General features: G+C 46.2%; 1 protein-coding gene across 1 annotated transcript; it reads right to left on the bottom strand.

Moving 5' to 3' along the window:
• Positions 1 to 5,460: 5,460 nt before the first annotated feature.
• Positions 5,461 to 8,311, bottom strand: marcksl1b (MARCKS-like 1b). Its single transcript, XM_046326562.1, has 2 exons — positions 8,068 to 8,311; positions 5,461 to 6,859 (listed from the first exon to the last, which is right to left on the bottom strand). Exons 1-2 carry the CDS (start codon positions 8,131 to 8,133, stop codon positions 6,332 to 6,334), a joined length of 594 nt encoding a protein of 197 aa, XP_046182518.1. The 5' UTR covers positions 8,134 to 8,311; the 3' UTR covers positions 5,461 to 6,331.
• Between the last annotated feature and the right edge of the window lie 7,323 nt (positions 8,312 to 15,634).

The raw sequence follows: 15,634 nt of genomic DNA, 5'->3' as shown, positions 1-15,634 counted from the left end.
CTGTGTCTCTTGACGCCGGTACCATAGTGCCTTCTTCTTCTCCGGCCGGGGCGGGGTTCTTTTTGTTAAAAAAAGGACGGTACTCTGCGCCCCTGCGTGGATATCGAGGGCTGAATGACATAACGGTTAAGAATCGTTATCCGCTTCCCCTTATGTCATCAGCCTTCGAGATTCTGCAGGGAGCCAGGTGCTTTACTAAGTTGGACCTTCGTAACGCTTACCATCTCGTGCGCATCAGAGAGGGGGACGAGTGGAAAACGGCGTTTAACACTCCGTTAGGGCATTTTGAGTACCGGGTTCTGCCGTTCGGTCTCGCCAATGCGCCAGCTGTTTTTCAGGCATTAGTTAATGATGTTCTGAGAGACATGCTGAACATTTTTGTTTTTGTCTATCTTGACGATATCCTGATTTTTTCTCCGTCACTCGAGATTCATGTTCAGCACGTTCGACGTGTTCTACAGCGCCTTTTAGAGAATTGTCTCTACGTAAAGGCTGAGAAGTGCTCTTTTCATGTCTCCTCCGTTACTTTTCTCGGTTCCGTTATTTCCGCTGAAGGCATTCAGATGGATTCCGCTAAGGTCCAAGCTGTCAGTGATTGGCCCGTTCCAAGGTCACGTGTCGAGTTGCAGCGCTTTTTAGGTTTCGCTAATTTCTATCGGCGTTTCATTCGTAATTTCGGTCAAGTTGCTGCCCCTCTCACAGCTCTTACTTCTGTCAAGACGTGTTTTAAGTGGTCCGGTTCCGCCCAGGGAGCTTTTGATCTTCTAAAAGAACGTTTTACGTCCGCTCCTATCCTCGTTACTCCTGACGTCACTAGACAATTCATTGTCGAGGTTGACGCTTCAGAGGTAGGCGTGGGAGCCATCCTATCCCAGCGCTTCCAGTCTGACGATAAGGTTCATCCTTGCGCTTATTTTTCTCATCGCCTGTCGCCATCTGAGCGCAACTATGATGTGGGTAACCGTGAACTGCTCGCCATCCGCTTAGCCCTAGGCGAATGGCGACAGTGGTTGGGGGGCGACCGTTCCTTTTGTCGTTTGGACAGACCATAAGAACCTTGAGTACATCCGTTCTGCCAAACGACTTAATGCCCGTCAAGCTCGTTGGGCGTTGTTTTTCGCTCGTTTCGAGTTTGTGATTTCTTACCGTCCGGGTAGCAAGAACACCAAGCCTGATGCCTTATCCCGTCTGTTTAGTTCTTCTGTGGCTTCTACTGATCCCGAGGGGATTCTTCCTTATGGGCGTGTTGTCGGGTTAACAGTCTGGGGAATTGAAAGACAGGTTAAGCAAGCACTCACGCACACTGCGTCGCCGCGCGCTTGTCCTAGTAACCTCCTTTTCGTTCCTGTTTCCACTCGTCTGGCTGTTCTTCAGTGGGCTCACTCTGCCAAGTTAGCTGGTCATCCCGGTGTTCGAGGCACTCTTGCGTCTATTCGCCAGCGCTTTTGGTGGCCGACTCAGGAGCGTGACACGCGCCGTTTCGTGGCTGCTTGTTCGGACTGCGCGCAGACTAAGTCGGGTAACTCTCCTCCTGCCGGTCGTCTCAGACCGCTCCCCATTCCTTCTCGACCATGGTCTCACATTGCCTTAGACTTCATTACCGGTCTGCCTTTGTCTGCGGGGAAGACTGTGATTCTGACGGTTGTCGATAGGTTCTCTAAGGCGGCACATTTCATTCCCCTCGCTAAACTTCCTTCCGCTAAGGAGACGGCACAAATCATTATTGAGAATGTATTCAGAATTCATGGCCTCCCGTTAGACGCCGTTTCAGACAGAGGCCCGCAATTCACGTCACAGTTTTGGAGGAGTTCTGTCGTTTGATTGGTGCGTCCGTCAGTCTCTCTTCCGGGTTTCATCCCCAGTCTAACGGTCAAGCAGAGAGGGCCAATCAGACGATTGGTCGCATACTACGCAGCCTTTCTTTCAGAAACCCTGCGTCTTGGGCAGAACAGCTCCCCTGGGCAGAATACGCTCACAATTCGCTTCCTTCGTCTGCTACCGGGTTATCTCCGTTTCAGAGTAGTCTGGGTTACCAGCCTCCTCTGTTCTCATCCCAGCTTGCCGAGTCCAGCGTTCCCTCCGCTCAAGCGTTTGTCCAACGTTGTGAGCGCACCTGGAGGAGGGTGAGGTCTGCACTTTGCCGTTACAGGGCACAGACGGTGAGAGCCGCCAATAGGGTTACGGTCCTGAGGAGAGGAGTTGGGTTCCGTCTCGGGACGTGCTGGACCGTTCACTCATCGATGATTTCCTCCGTTGCCGCCAGGATTCCTCCTCGAGTGCGCCAGGAGGCGCTCGGTGAGTGGGGGGGTACTGTCATGTTTGTCATTTATTATCATGTCTTGTCCCTGTGCTCCCCATGCTATTCGTTTCCCTCTGCTGGTCTTATTTGGTTCTTTCCCTCCTTCTATCCCTCTCTCTCCCCCTCCCTCTCTCACTCTCTCGCTCTCTCTTCTCTCTATCGTTCCGTTCCTGCTCCCAGCTGTTCCTATTCCCCTAATCATCATTTAGTCTTCCCACACCTGTTCCCGATCCTTTCCCCTGATTAGAGTCCCTATTTATTCCTTTGTGATCCGTTCCTGTCCCGTCGGTTCCTTGTATTGTATTCACCATGCTGTGATTGCGTTTCGCCCTGTCCTGTCGTGTTTTTGCTGTGATTGTGTATCGCCCTGTCCTGTCGTGTTTTTTGCCTTCATCAGATGCTGCGTGTGAGCAGGTGTCTCTGTCGACTACGGCCTGCGCCTACCCGAAGCGACCTGCAGTCTGTGGCCGCTTCTCCAGTTGTTTCCCCTCTACAAGTCTAGAGGATTTCTGTTATTCCGTTTTGGACTTAAATAAACTCTGTTTCTGTTAAGTCGCTTTTGGGTCCTCTTTCACCTGCATGACAGCCCTATTGCCCATAGGACTCTGTCCAAAGTAGTGCCCTACGTAGGGAATAGAGTACCATTTGGGATGCATGCTCTCACTCTTACAACCAACCCTGATCAGGATCAACGATTTATAGCTCAATTTGAATTGAATGAACTTTATTTTAGGTAAAAAAAATAAACAATGTTGAGAAGTTATTTCTTAAATGGGTTAAATGGTAGAGATGTGAGGAAGCTCTTCGTTGTGACTTCTTGAGAGGTGCTACAGGGGCTACAGAGGTCACGGGGATAATGTTGGGTTGCAACCAAAGGTCGGTCATTGGCTGTCTTCCAATTCTCAGCAGGGTAGCCTAGTGGTTAGAGTAACCGGAAGGTTGCAAGTTCAAACCCCCGAGCTGACAAGGTACAAATCTGTCGTTCAGCCCCTGAACAGGCAGTTAACCCACTGTTCCCAGGTAGGCCGTCATTGAAAATAAGAATTTGTTCTTAACCGACTTGCCTGGTTAAATAAAGGTAAAATAAAATTAAAATAAATCTCCGGAAGTGTGAGCTTGTTCTTAGAAAACTAAAAATATTGGATTGATGGAGGGGCTAGTGGGAGTTTTCAACCCTGTTTTTTATACCAATCATTTCCTTTCAACTCAGTGAAGGGAACAGTGCACTTTGGGGTGGAGAGATCATGGTACAATCTCTATTGTTTCCTTGACTCCTCGCGTCCTCAAAACCTATTGGAGGTCAGATGGTAGGCACCTCTTAACTCATCCGATTGGCTTTGAGGAGGCAATGAGCCAAGGAAACTCAATTGAGATTCCTAGAATATAGCATCACAGGTGGAACCGTGGGGTGTGCATCTCAGTCCGCAGTAGTCCCTCCACTCTGTCAGCGCTTACCGATACTTAGTAGCCGTTGTCCAAAAGTATGACAAATGAGGTATTGTCCACTCTTCGTCACATTTGTGAATATCTGTGCATGATATGGTTGGTAGTGGGGGACACAGACCAGTGGTTTACTGCTATGTGTGATTGATGACACATGTAATTGGTCAGGTTTTTCAAGAATGTGAGGCTCTCTCTCTGCTGGATAATAGTATTTGGATTGTAGACTACGACAAGTCTGAAACACACCAATGTGCTAAATGACTTAAATGTAAATGTATAAGAATCACATTCCTAAACGTATTGATTTGTTAGAATTGGAAAGCACCTAGTAGCTAGAGGAATCACATTCCTAAACGTATTGATTTGTTGGAATTGGAAAGCACCTAGTAGCTAGAGGAATCACATTCCTAAACGTATTGATTTGTTAGAATTGGAAAGCACCTAGTAGCTAGAGGAATCACATTCCTAAACGTATTGATTTGTTAGAATTGGAAAGCACCTAGTAGCTAGAGGAATCACATTCCTAAACGTATTGATTTGTTAGAATTGGAAAGCACCTAGTAGCTAGAGGAATCACATTCCTAAACGTATTGATTTGTTGGAATTGGAAAGCACCTAGTAGCTAGAGGAATCACATTCCTAAACGTATTGATTTGTTGGAATTGGAAAGCACCTAGTAGCTAGAGGAATCACATTCCTAAACGTATTGATTTGTTGGAATTGGAAAGCACCTAGTAGCTAGAGGAATCACATTCCTAAACGTATTGATTTGTTAGAATTGGAAAGCACCTAGTAGCTAGAGGAATCACATTCCTAAACGTATTGATTTGTTAGAATTGGAAAGCACCTAGTAGCTAGAGGAATCACATTCCTAAACGTATTGATTTGTTGGAATTGGAAAGCACCTAGTAGCTAGAGGAATCACATTCCTAAACGTATTGATTTGTTAGAATTGGAAAGCACCTAGTAGCTAGAGGAATCACATTCCTAAACGTATTGATTTGTTAGAATTGGAAAGCACCTAGTAGCTAGAGGAATCACATTCCTAAACGTATTGATTTGTTAGAATTGGAAAGCACCTAGTAGCTAGAGGAATCACATTCCTAAACGTATTGATTTGTTAGAATTGGAAAGCACCTAGTAGCTAGAGGAATCACATTCCTAAACGTATTGATTTGTTGGAATTGGAAAGCACCTAGTAGCTAGAGGAATCACATTCCTAAACGTATTGATTTGTTAGAATTGGAAAGCACCTAGTAGCTAGAGGAATCACATTCCTAAACGTATTGATTTGTTAGAATTGGAAAGCACCTAGTAGCTAGAGGAATCACATTCCTAAACATATTGATTTGTTAGAATTGGAAAGCACCTAGTAGCTAGAGGAATCACATTCCTAAACGTATTGATTTGTTGGAATTGGAAAGCACCTAGTAGCTAGAGGAATCACATTCCTAAACGTATTGATTTGTTGGAATTGGAAAGCACCTAGTAGCTAGAGGAATCACATTCCTAAACGTATTGATTTGTTAGAATTGGAAAGCACCTAGTAGCTAGAGGAATCACATTCCTAAACGTATTGATTTGTTAGAATTGGAAAGCACCTAGTAGCCAGAGGAATGTTTCTGTACCACTATAAAACAGGTAAGTTGTTTTCCTCATTGTACATACTAATCATCGTTCCCACCTAAAAAAATAAACCATCTCCGTACGAAAAAAGGTTTTGGTAACCAACATTTATTTACCATTGTCAACTTTACAATAAAACCATAACATCTGTCAACATTAGCAAAATAAAGAACAGTATAAGTCCCAATGTATTTACAGAGACATTAAAGTAGAGTCAGGCTTACACACACCAGACAGATGAACAACTCCTCTTGCTTCCTTTTAAAACTGTAACACTAAACATATCAAACTCAAGAGTGTTTTTTTTTTTTAATATTTTTTTTTTACCCCCACTAAGATAAAAATCTAAAGTTGCAAAACACAGCTTCTCTGAATCTTTAAAATCTCTAAAAGGTTCACCACAAAATACTTCAAAAAATTTGGGGTGAAAATATAGGAATGTAGAAAGTTGGCAAGTCTCTCTTTTCTTTTTTTCAATTTCTGATTTCTTCTTCTTGTTGTTTTTTTCTTCTTCTAAAAATGGATGAATAGTCATTTCATGTGGTGGTTGGGTTGGTGTCCTGTCCATTCCTACACGTGGACACATCTTATTTTTTGGGGTCGGGTGTTTTAGGGGAAAAGACGGGGCAACTCGACTCCCATCCATAACTGTGTGTTCCACTTTGCGGTCCAATAAATCCCATTGTTCCCATAGCAACCAGCACATAATATACCACCAGGTTTGACCCCGTCTCGCCGTAACCAGGGAAGTGAACTAGTGAATCTAGTCTTGTCATCTTGTTACCATGACAAAAGTGACACAATGGAGTCTCACATAAATGTGTATATATTTACATATACATATATCCATACATATGTATACATACAGACATATATATAGAAATATATATTTATAACTATTTTCTCTCTCTCTCTCTCTTGAAAAACAGTTCACCCAGTCCTTTGTTGTCGGTAAAGATACAATCACTCTGCATTCTGTTGGGAGGGGGCTACTGCCGCGGGGGTCGAGCTGGTCTCTTCTGTTGGTTTGGTGGGCTCTGGGGCAGGTGCAGCCGCCTCCTTTACCTCCTCCTCCTCCTTAGGTGCCTCCTCTGCTTTAGCCTGCGCCTCCTCGGCCTTAGGGGCATCTGCAGCAGCCGCCACAACCTCCTCCTCCTCTGCTTTCTTCTCCTCCGTAGCCACAGCGGCTCCGTTCTCTGCGGGTTTCTCCTCAGCGGAAACGGCCGCCTCCTCTTCCTCCTTCACCTCCTCCTTCTTGGTCTTCTTCAGTTTCAGGCCCTTGAAGTTGAAAGATTTCTTCAGGAAGAAATGTTTCTTCTTCTTGGAGATATCCTTGGCAGCGGCATCACCTTCTGGTTTGGCGGCCTCACCATCGGGCGCTGGCTCGATGGCGTCCCCTCCAGCACCCACTTCAGGCTCCTTGGCGTCGGCAGAACCATTTGGAGCGGCCGTGTCTGTGGCATCCCCATTGGACTTGACATGGCCGTTCTCCTAGAAGAGGGAAAGAATTAAGGAACCAAATAAGATATATGGTTCTAAAAAATATATATATATATACAATTAAATCAATAAAGAAAATGACATTTACATAAGAAGTTTACACTGTAAACAACAACAGCAAAAAACAACCATCAGAACATTTAGATTTATAACGACGTTTCGACACGTCGTGCTCATCAATAAACCAGGATGTCGCTCGAAAGGCGACGCCTTGTAATGCCACCAGAGAACGACAGGCGGCGACAGCGACACGCAGACCTAAACATGTGGTCCCACTAGACACCACACAGACCGAGGCATCTCTCTCAACAAAGACTTGAACCAATCGATGAAAATGGGGAAAAAATATAGAAATATGAAAAATTGTAGTAAATACTGCCAATGAACCCGATGATCCATTGACAAATTACTGATTGTACTGTAATTTTGTGAGGTGAAAAGGCGATTTTTAATTGTCGATTGTGTATGTTTATCTATAAAATAACGTTTACAAGTCACTGATCGAGACAATGTCTAGACTCGCCGGTTCCGAGGGGGGGGGCTGCATAAATTAAACTGACAACTGCTGAAACCCTCCTTTTCAATCCATAATTCACCAATTGGCTCTCTCATATGTTATGCATGAAGGGTAGCTTGCCTACGTGCACCCTTGCCTTTCCAAACCCCCCTGCTCCTCACCGCATGTTGATATGAAACGGTATCAGATACACGGGCTTGGGAAGGGGACGCACACGGGTTAGCTTTCTGAAACCTGGATTAGCAAACTAATATACCGGTGGTCCCTGTTCTCGTTCCAAAACACAAATACCTCATTAGCTATCTAACTTGTTGTGTTTAAAAAATATATATATATATTTTCAAACAGCAGATCGTGGCATTAGCAGCAATACACGTTTTGGGGGATTTGATCCTCCCGCGTCTGGATGAAGTGTCCGTAGTTATTCATCACTGGGACACCATGTTAGTTTAGCAAATCAACCAACTAGTTCCCTTATTTATCACTCTGACTGAACCAAAATGCACATTTACCCCCCCCCAAAAAAAATATATCTAAACAGACAAACCTCACCTTCAAATGAATTGCAAATTAATAATAAAAACACAACATCCTTGTTTTTTGTTTTTTAAAGATACTTTGGAGTGAGTTCGGTGAAGGGGGTGTCCGGTGTGGTCCGGGGATGAGACAGCGGTTAACATACCTGTCCATTCGGTTTGACGGTGGCGGCATCCGCAGCTACCCCTCCCTTGGACGCTTGGGAACCCATCGTTATTCGGTGTTTTTTCAAAGAGAATTAAACCAACAACCTAATGTTTGTCTCAATTTAATCCAGCTCCCGGGCAGTAGTATGGATCCAATGACAAAATGTGATTTTTTTTTTGTAGGGTGGGGGGGGTGGTCCTTGGCGTTTTCTCCGGAGTTGAACCTCTCACTCCAGTAGTAATATACCCACTAGATTCGACTCTGATTGAACGCAGAGCTTGAAGACGGACCAAGGTACCACCCACAGGGGCGTGGTCACACGACTAGATATCCAATCAACAGCAGTTTAGGAGTTTTCTCCGCTCTTTTCAGAAGACCCCCCCCCAATTCTGGTCTTCACTAGTTACCACAGCCACAAAGTAATTTCTCTTCATAAAATCTGATTTTAAACCTAACCCTGACATTAACCCTAACCACATTGCTAACGTTATTCCTAACCTTAAATTAAGACCACAAGCTATTTTTTGTTTTCATACATTTTTTAAATTAAGAAATAGACCATTTTTGTGGTAAATAGTGACAACCAACACACCACACTCTCTCGCTCATCATATTCCGCAATTGGACAGGCTTGAGCTACTGAATGGCGATAATTGTTAATGTTGGAAAGTTTAACTCGATAATACTAAACATTTTAACCATGAAACCAGTTTAAAGTGCGCGCATTTCTTTTTGAACTAGTCGTTAAATGTCTTGCCACTTTGCCGAATAGATCGAACGACTTGACTACCGTGACATCTCACCGGGTTTGTTTGTTACCCTCAGCTTTGTTAACAACAACAACAACAACATATCACCACAACAACATGTCAACGTGACCATCACGCACATTCCAACCGTTTATCCACACAAACATACACTCTACAGCTGTTTAGACAACGTATATATTCAGCCCATATATCCAAGACATCCACTTCCAATCACCTTTTAAAGATCACATGATTAATGCACATTTTTTAACTAATATGCCTGATGTGGCAGCCTATGGAGTATGTGGTACGTGATTCAATCCCTGCTCCTGGTCGTCTCACCTATAGATAGTAGGTTATTTTACATTATGGCAGCATTTTTCATGCAAGACTCATTCTAAAGAGAGAATAAGAAGAGCAGAGAGGTAGCTTGGACCCCCCCCCCCCCCCCATGACATAAAGTCTCCACAGTCTGGCTGTAGACTGAGTGGCAAGCCAGGTCCCTACTGCAAATGAGTAATTTCTCACATTTGTTTCAGAGAATGGGCTGAGCAGGCAGAAACACCATCAGGGTTAAATATTGATAGCTGGAGCGCTGTATGTGTGCCAGGTAAGGTTTGAGAGGAGAGGAGGAGAAGGAGAACTCTGATTTCCATTAGTAATAACTACCTGTAATATTGGAAATGAAACTGCAGATGTCTCTCTGTTCCTGTACCTTGTGTAGCTCGATTCTCTGCGGAGGTGTTTTGTGTGGTGGTGATGATGAGGATGATGAAGAGGATTGGCATCACGGGACATAATATTGTCATCACTGTGTCAGGCCCAGTGTGTGTGTGTGTGTGTGTGTGTGTGTGTGTGTGTGTGTGTGTGTGTGTGTGTGTGTGTGTGTGTGTGTGTGTGTGTGTGTGTGTGTGTGTGTGTGTGTGTGTGTGTGTGTGTGTGTGTGTGTGTGTGTGTGTGTGTGTGTGTGTGTGTGTGTGTGTGTGTTTGTGTGTATGTGAAAGGGCAGCTTTGTCATGGGACCACAGTGTATGTCAGGGGGTGGAAGGCACAGAAATGCAATCCTCCACAGACAAGCATACATTACATTATATTACACACACACACACAGAGAGAGAGAGAGAGAGAGAGAGAGAGAGAGAGAGAGAGAGAGAGAGAGAGAGAGAGAGAGAGAGAGAGAGAGACACAGAGAGAGAGAGACAGTGAGAGAGAGAGAGAACCAGCAATCAGCTGTTTGTCTGTTTGTGTCAGGAACAGATTGTGTTGGAATCCAGAGAGAGGGAGAGAGAGGGGAGGGAGAGAGGGTGGGAGGGAGAGAGAGAGCGAGGAGGAAGACAGAGAGAGAAAAGAGAGAGAGAGAGGGAGGGAGATGGAGAGAAAGAGAGAGAGATGGAGAGAAATGGAAAAGTGTGGTAGAGGAGAAGAAGATAGATGGGGGATGAGAGAGATACAGTATATAAAGAAAGCGGGAAATGAAAAGGGTGAGAAGGAAAAGAGGTACATGAGGGAAGAGAAGAGAGAGAGATGTGAGGGAAGAGAAGAGAGAGCAATATGAGGGAAGAGAAGAGAGAGAGATGTGAGGGAAGAGAGAGAGAGAGATATGAGGGAAGAGAAGAGAGAGCAATGTGAGGGAAGAGAAGAGAGAGAGATGTGAGGGAAGAGAGAGAGAGAGAGATGTGAGGGAAGAGAAGAGAGAGCGATGTGAGGGAAGAGAGAGAGAGAGATATGTGAGGGAAGAGAAGAGAGAGAGAGATGTGAGGGAAGAGAAGAGAGAGCGATGTGAGGGAAGAGAGAGAGAGAGATATGTGAGGGAAGAGAAGAGAGAGAGAGAGATGTGAGGGAAGAGAAGAGGAGAGAGAGAGATGTGAGGGAAGAGAAGAGAAGAGAGAGCGATGTGAGGGAAGAGAGAGAGAGAGAGAGATATGTGAGGGAAGAGAAGAGAGAGAGATGTGAGGGAAGAGAGAGAGAGAGATATGAGGGGGGAGAGTGAGAGATGTGAGTGACGAGAGAGAGAGAGATATGAGGGAAGAGAGAGACAGAGATATGAGGGAAGAGAAGAGAGAGTGATGTGAGGGAAGAGAGAGAGAGATGTGAGGGAAGAGAAGAGAGAGATGTGAGGGAAGAGAAGAGAAGAGAGAGCGATGTGAGGGAAGAGAGATAGAGATGTGAGGGAAGAGAAGAGAAGAGAGAGCGATGTGAGGGAAGAGAAGAGAGAGCGATGTGAGGGAAGGGAGAGAGAGATGTGAGGGAAGAGAAGAGAGAGATGTGAGGGAAAAGAAGAGAGAGATGTGAGGGAAGAGAGAGAGCGATGTGAGGGAAGAGAAGAGAGAGATGTGAGGGAAGAGAGAGAGAGATGTGAGGGAAGAGAAGAGAGAGATGTGAGGAAAGAAGAGAAGAGAGAGCGATGTGAGGGAAGAGAAGAGAAGAGAGAGCGATGTGAGGGGAGAGAGAGAGAGATATGAGGGGAGAGAGAGAGAGATATGAGGGAAGAGAGAGATATGAGGGAAGAGAAGAGAGAGCGATGTGAGGGAAGAGAGAGAGAGATGTGAGGGAAGAGAAGAGAGAGAGATGTGAGTGAAGAGAAGAGAAGAGAGAGAGATATGAGGGAAGAGAAGAGAAGAGAGTGATGTGAGGGAAGAGAGAGAGAGAGATATGAGGGAAGAGAAGAGAGAGTGATGTGAGGGAAGAGAGAGAGAGATGTGAGGGCAGAGAGAGAGAGAGGTGAGTGACAAGAGAGAGAGAGATATGAGGGAAGAGAGAGAGAGAGATGTGAGGGAAGAAAAGGGAGAGAGATGAGGGGAGAGAGAAAGATATATGAGAGAAGAGAAGAGAGAGAGATATAAAGAAAACGGTACTCTTTAGATGATCTGGTATTCCACATGTGAAAGGAATGGACATGGTGATGGACATAATGATGGACATAATGATGGACATGGTGATGGACATAATGATGGACAAGGTGATGGACATGGTGATTGAAATGGACATGGTGATGGACATGGTGATTGACATGGACATGGTGATGGACATGGTAATGGGCATGATGATGGACATGGTGATGGACATGGTGATTGACATGGACATTGTGATGGACATGATGATGGACATGGTGATGGCCATGGTGATTGACATGGACATGGTGATTGACATGGTGATGGACATGGTGATGGACATGGTAATGGGCATGATGATGGACATGGTAATGGACATGATGATGGACATGGTGATGGACATGGTGATTGACATGGACATTGTGATGGACATGATGATGGACATGGTGATGGACATGGTGATGGCCATGGTGATTGACATGGACATGGTGATTGACATGGTAATGGACATGGTGATGGACATGGTGATGGACATGGTGATGGATATAGTAATGGTGATGGACATGGTGATGGACATGGTGATGGACATGGTGATGGACATGGTAATAGACATAATGATGGACATGGTGATGGACATGGTGATGGACATGGTGATGGACATGGTGATGGACATAATGATGGACATGGTGATGGACATGGTGATGGACATGGTAATGGGCATAATGATGGACATGGTAATAGGCATTGTGATGGACATGGTGATGGACATGGTGATGGACATGGTAATGGACATGGTGATGGACAAGGTGATGGACATGGAAATTGACATGGACATGGTGATGTACATAATGATGGACATGGTAATAGGCATTGTGATGGACATGGTGATGGACATGGTAATTGGCATGGACATGGTGATGGACATGGTAATGGACATGGTGATGGTCAAGGTGATGGACATGGAAATTGACATGGACAAGGTGATGGACATGGTGATGACATGGTAATGGACATGGTGATTGACATAATGATGGACATGGAGATGGACATGGTGATAACAATAATGATGGACATGGAGATGGACATGGTGATGGACATGGTGATGGGCATAATGATGGACAGGTGATGGACATGGTGATGGACATGGTGATAGACATGGTGATGGACATGGTCATGGACAAGGTGATGGACATGGTGATAGACTTAATGATGGACATGGTGATGGACATGGTGATGGACATAATGATGGACATGGTGATGGACATGGTGATGGACATGGTGATGGACATGGTCATGGACAAGGTGATGGACATGGTGATGGACATAATGATGGACATGGTGATGGACATGGTGGTGGACATGGTGGTGGACATGGTGATGGACATGGTGGTGGACATGGTGGTGGACATGGTGATGGACATGGTGATGGACATGATGGTGGACAAGGTGATGGACATGGTGATGGACATGGTGGTGGACATGGTGATGGACATGGTGATGGACATGGTGGTGGACATGGTGATGGACATGGTGGTGGACATGGTGATGGACATGGTGATGGACATGGTGGTGGTTGTGTGATAGCTGAGGAGGAGGGGTGGCTTATTCAAATGTTGACATTGGTGGCCAGTTGAGGATAAGGGTAAAGGGTTAGGTTAGATCAGGACAGGGTGAAGGGTTAGATCAGGACAGGGTGAAGGGTTAGATCAGGACAGGGTGAAGGGTTAGAACAGGACAGGGTGAAGGGTTAGATCAGGACAGGGTGAAGGGTTAGAACAGGACAGGGTGAAGGGTCAGGAAACGCTAGTGGGCGTGGCCATTCAGCCAGAGCCATGTAGATGGGTGGACAGGCGTGGCCATTCAGCCAGAGCCATGTAGATGGGTGGTCAGGAAACGCTAGTGGGCGTGGCCGTTTGGCCAGAGCCATGTAGATGGGTGGTCAGGAAACGCTAGTGGGCGTGGCCATTCAGCCAGAGCCATGTAGATGGGTGGACAGGAAACGATAGTGGGCGTGGCCATTCAGCCAGAGCCATGTAGATGGGTGGTCAGGAAACACTAGTGGGCGTGGCCGTTCGGCCAGAGACATGTAGATGGGTGGTCAGGAAACGCTAGTGGGCGTGTCCGTACTGCACCATCCCCTCTCTTTCTAAATATTTCACCCATTTCAACGTACTGTAAGGTTTATACCTCTCTATTTCTAACCATCTATGTATTCCACCCCCAGAATGTGGGGTTTCTCTCTCTCTCTGTCGCCTTATTGCTTTCTCTCCTTCCTTCAACCATATCCTTCTCTCCCCCTCTCTCCTGGAGTCAATGACTCTGTGTATGTGTGTGAGGTTGTGTGTGTGTGTGTGTGTGTGTGTGTGTGTGTGTGTGTGTGTGTGTGTGTGTGTGTGTGTGTGTGTGTGTGTGTGTGTGTGTGTGTGTGTGTGTGTGTGTGTGTGTGTGTGTGTGTGTGTGTGTGTGTGTCATGCCAGAACACAGTGAGAGTTATCTGCAGTAATACCCTACGGATGGGGATCACAAGTTAGGAGGAGGGAGGGAGAGGGAGGGAGGGGAGAGGGGGAGGGAGAGAGGGAGGGAGGGAGACAGGGAGGGAGGGAGAGGGGGAGGGAGGTGAGGGAGGGAGAGGGGGAGGGAGGGGGAGAGGGGGAGGGAGAGATGGAGGGAGGGAGAGGGGGAGGGAGCGAGGGAGGGAGAGAGGGAGGGAGAGGGGGACCATGGTGCTTGCCTACGGAGCTGTGAGGGGAACGGCACCTCAGTACCTCCAGGCTCTGATCAGGCCCTACACCCAAACAAGGGCACTGCGTTCATCCACCTCTGGCCTGCTCGCCTCCCTACCACTGAGGAAGTACAGCTCCCGCTCAGCCCAGTCAAAACTGTTCGCTGCTCTGGCCCCCCAATGGTGGAACAAACTCCCTCACGACGCCAGGACAGCGGAGTCAATCACCACCTTCCGGAGACACCTGAAACCCCACCTCTTTAAGGAATACCTAGGATAGGATAAGTAATCCCTCTCATACCCCCCCCCCTTTAAGATTTAGATGCACTATTGTAAAGTGACTGTTCCACTGGATGTCATAAGTTGAATGCACCAATTTGTAAGTCGCTCTGGATAAGAGCGTCTGCTAAATGACTTAAATGTAAATGTAAATGAGTTGGTCCACCCTTTGCTGCTTTAACAGCCTCCACTCTTCTGGGAAGGCTTTCCACTAGATGTTGGAACATTGCTGCTATAACAACCTCCACACTTCTGGGAAGGCTTTCCACTAGATGTTGGAACATTGCTGCTATAACAGACTCCACACTTCTGGGAAGGCTTTCCACTAGATGTTGGAACATTGCTACTATAACAGCCTCCACTCTTCTGGGAAGGCTTTCCACTAGATGTTGGAACATTGCTACTATAACAGCCTCCACTCTTCTGGGAAGGCTTTCCACTAGATGTTGGAACATTGCTGCTTTAACAGCCTCCACTCTTCTGGGAAGGCTTTCCACTAGATGTTGGAACATTGCTGCTATAACAGCCTCCACTCTTCTGGGAAGGCTTTCCACTAGATGTTGGAACATTGCTGCTATAACAGCCTCCACTCTTCTGGGAAGGCTTTCCACTAGATGTTGGAACATTGCTGCAGGTGCTTCCGTTCAGCCTCAAGAACATTAATGAGGTCAGGCACTGATGTCGGGGCGATTAGGCCTGGCTCGCATTTGCAGTTCCAATTCATCCCAAAGGTGTTCAATGGGGTTGATGGGCTCTGTGAAGGCCAGTCAAGTTCTTCCACACCGACAAACCATTTCTGTATGGACCTCGCTTTGTGCACGGGGACATTGTCATGCTGAATCAGGAAAGGGCCTTCCCCAAACTATCATCACAAAGTTGGAAGCACAGAATCATCTAGAATGTCATTGTATGTGTAGCGTTAAGATTGTCCCTTCACTGGAACTAAGGGTCCTAGCTTGAACCATGATAAACAGACCCAGACCA

The sequence above is a fragment of the Oncorhynchus gorbuscha genome, linkage group LG24 (assembly GCF_021184085.1).
Source record: "Oncorhynchus gorbuscha isolate QuinsamMale2020 ecotype Even-year linkage group LG24, OgorEven_v1.0, whole genome shotgun sequence".
NCBI classification, from domain to species: Eukaryota; Metazoa; Chordata; class Actinopteri; order Salmoniformes; family Salmonidae; genus Oncorhynchus; species Oncorhynchus gorbuscha.
The sequence above is the reverse complement of the archived record's forward strand: the minus strand, read 5'-3'. Positions and strand labels throughout refer to the sequence as shown.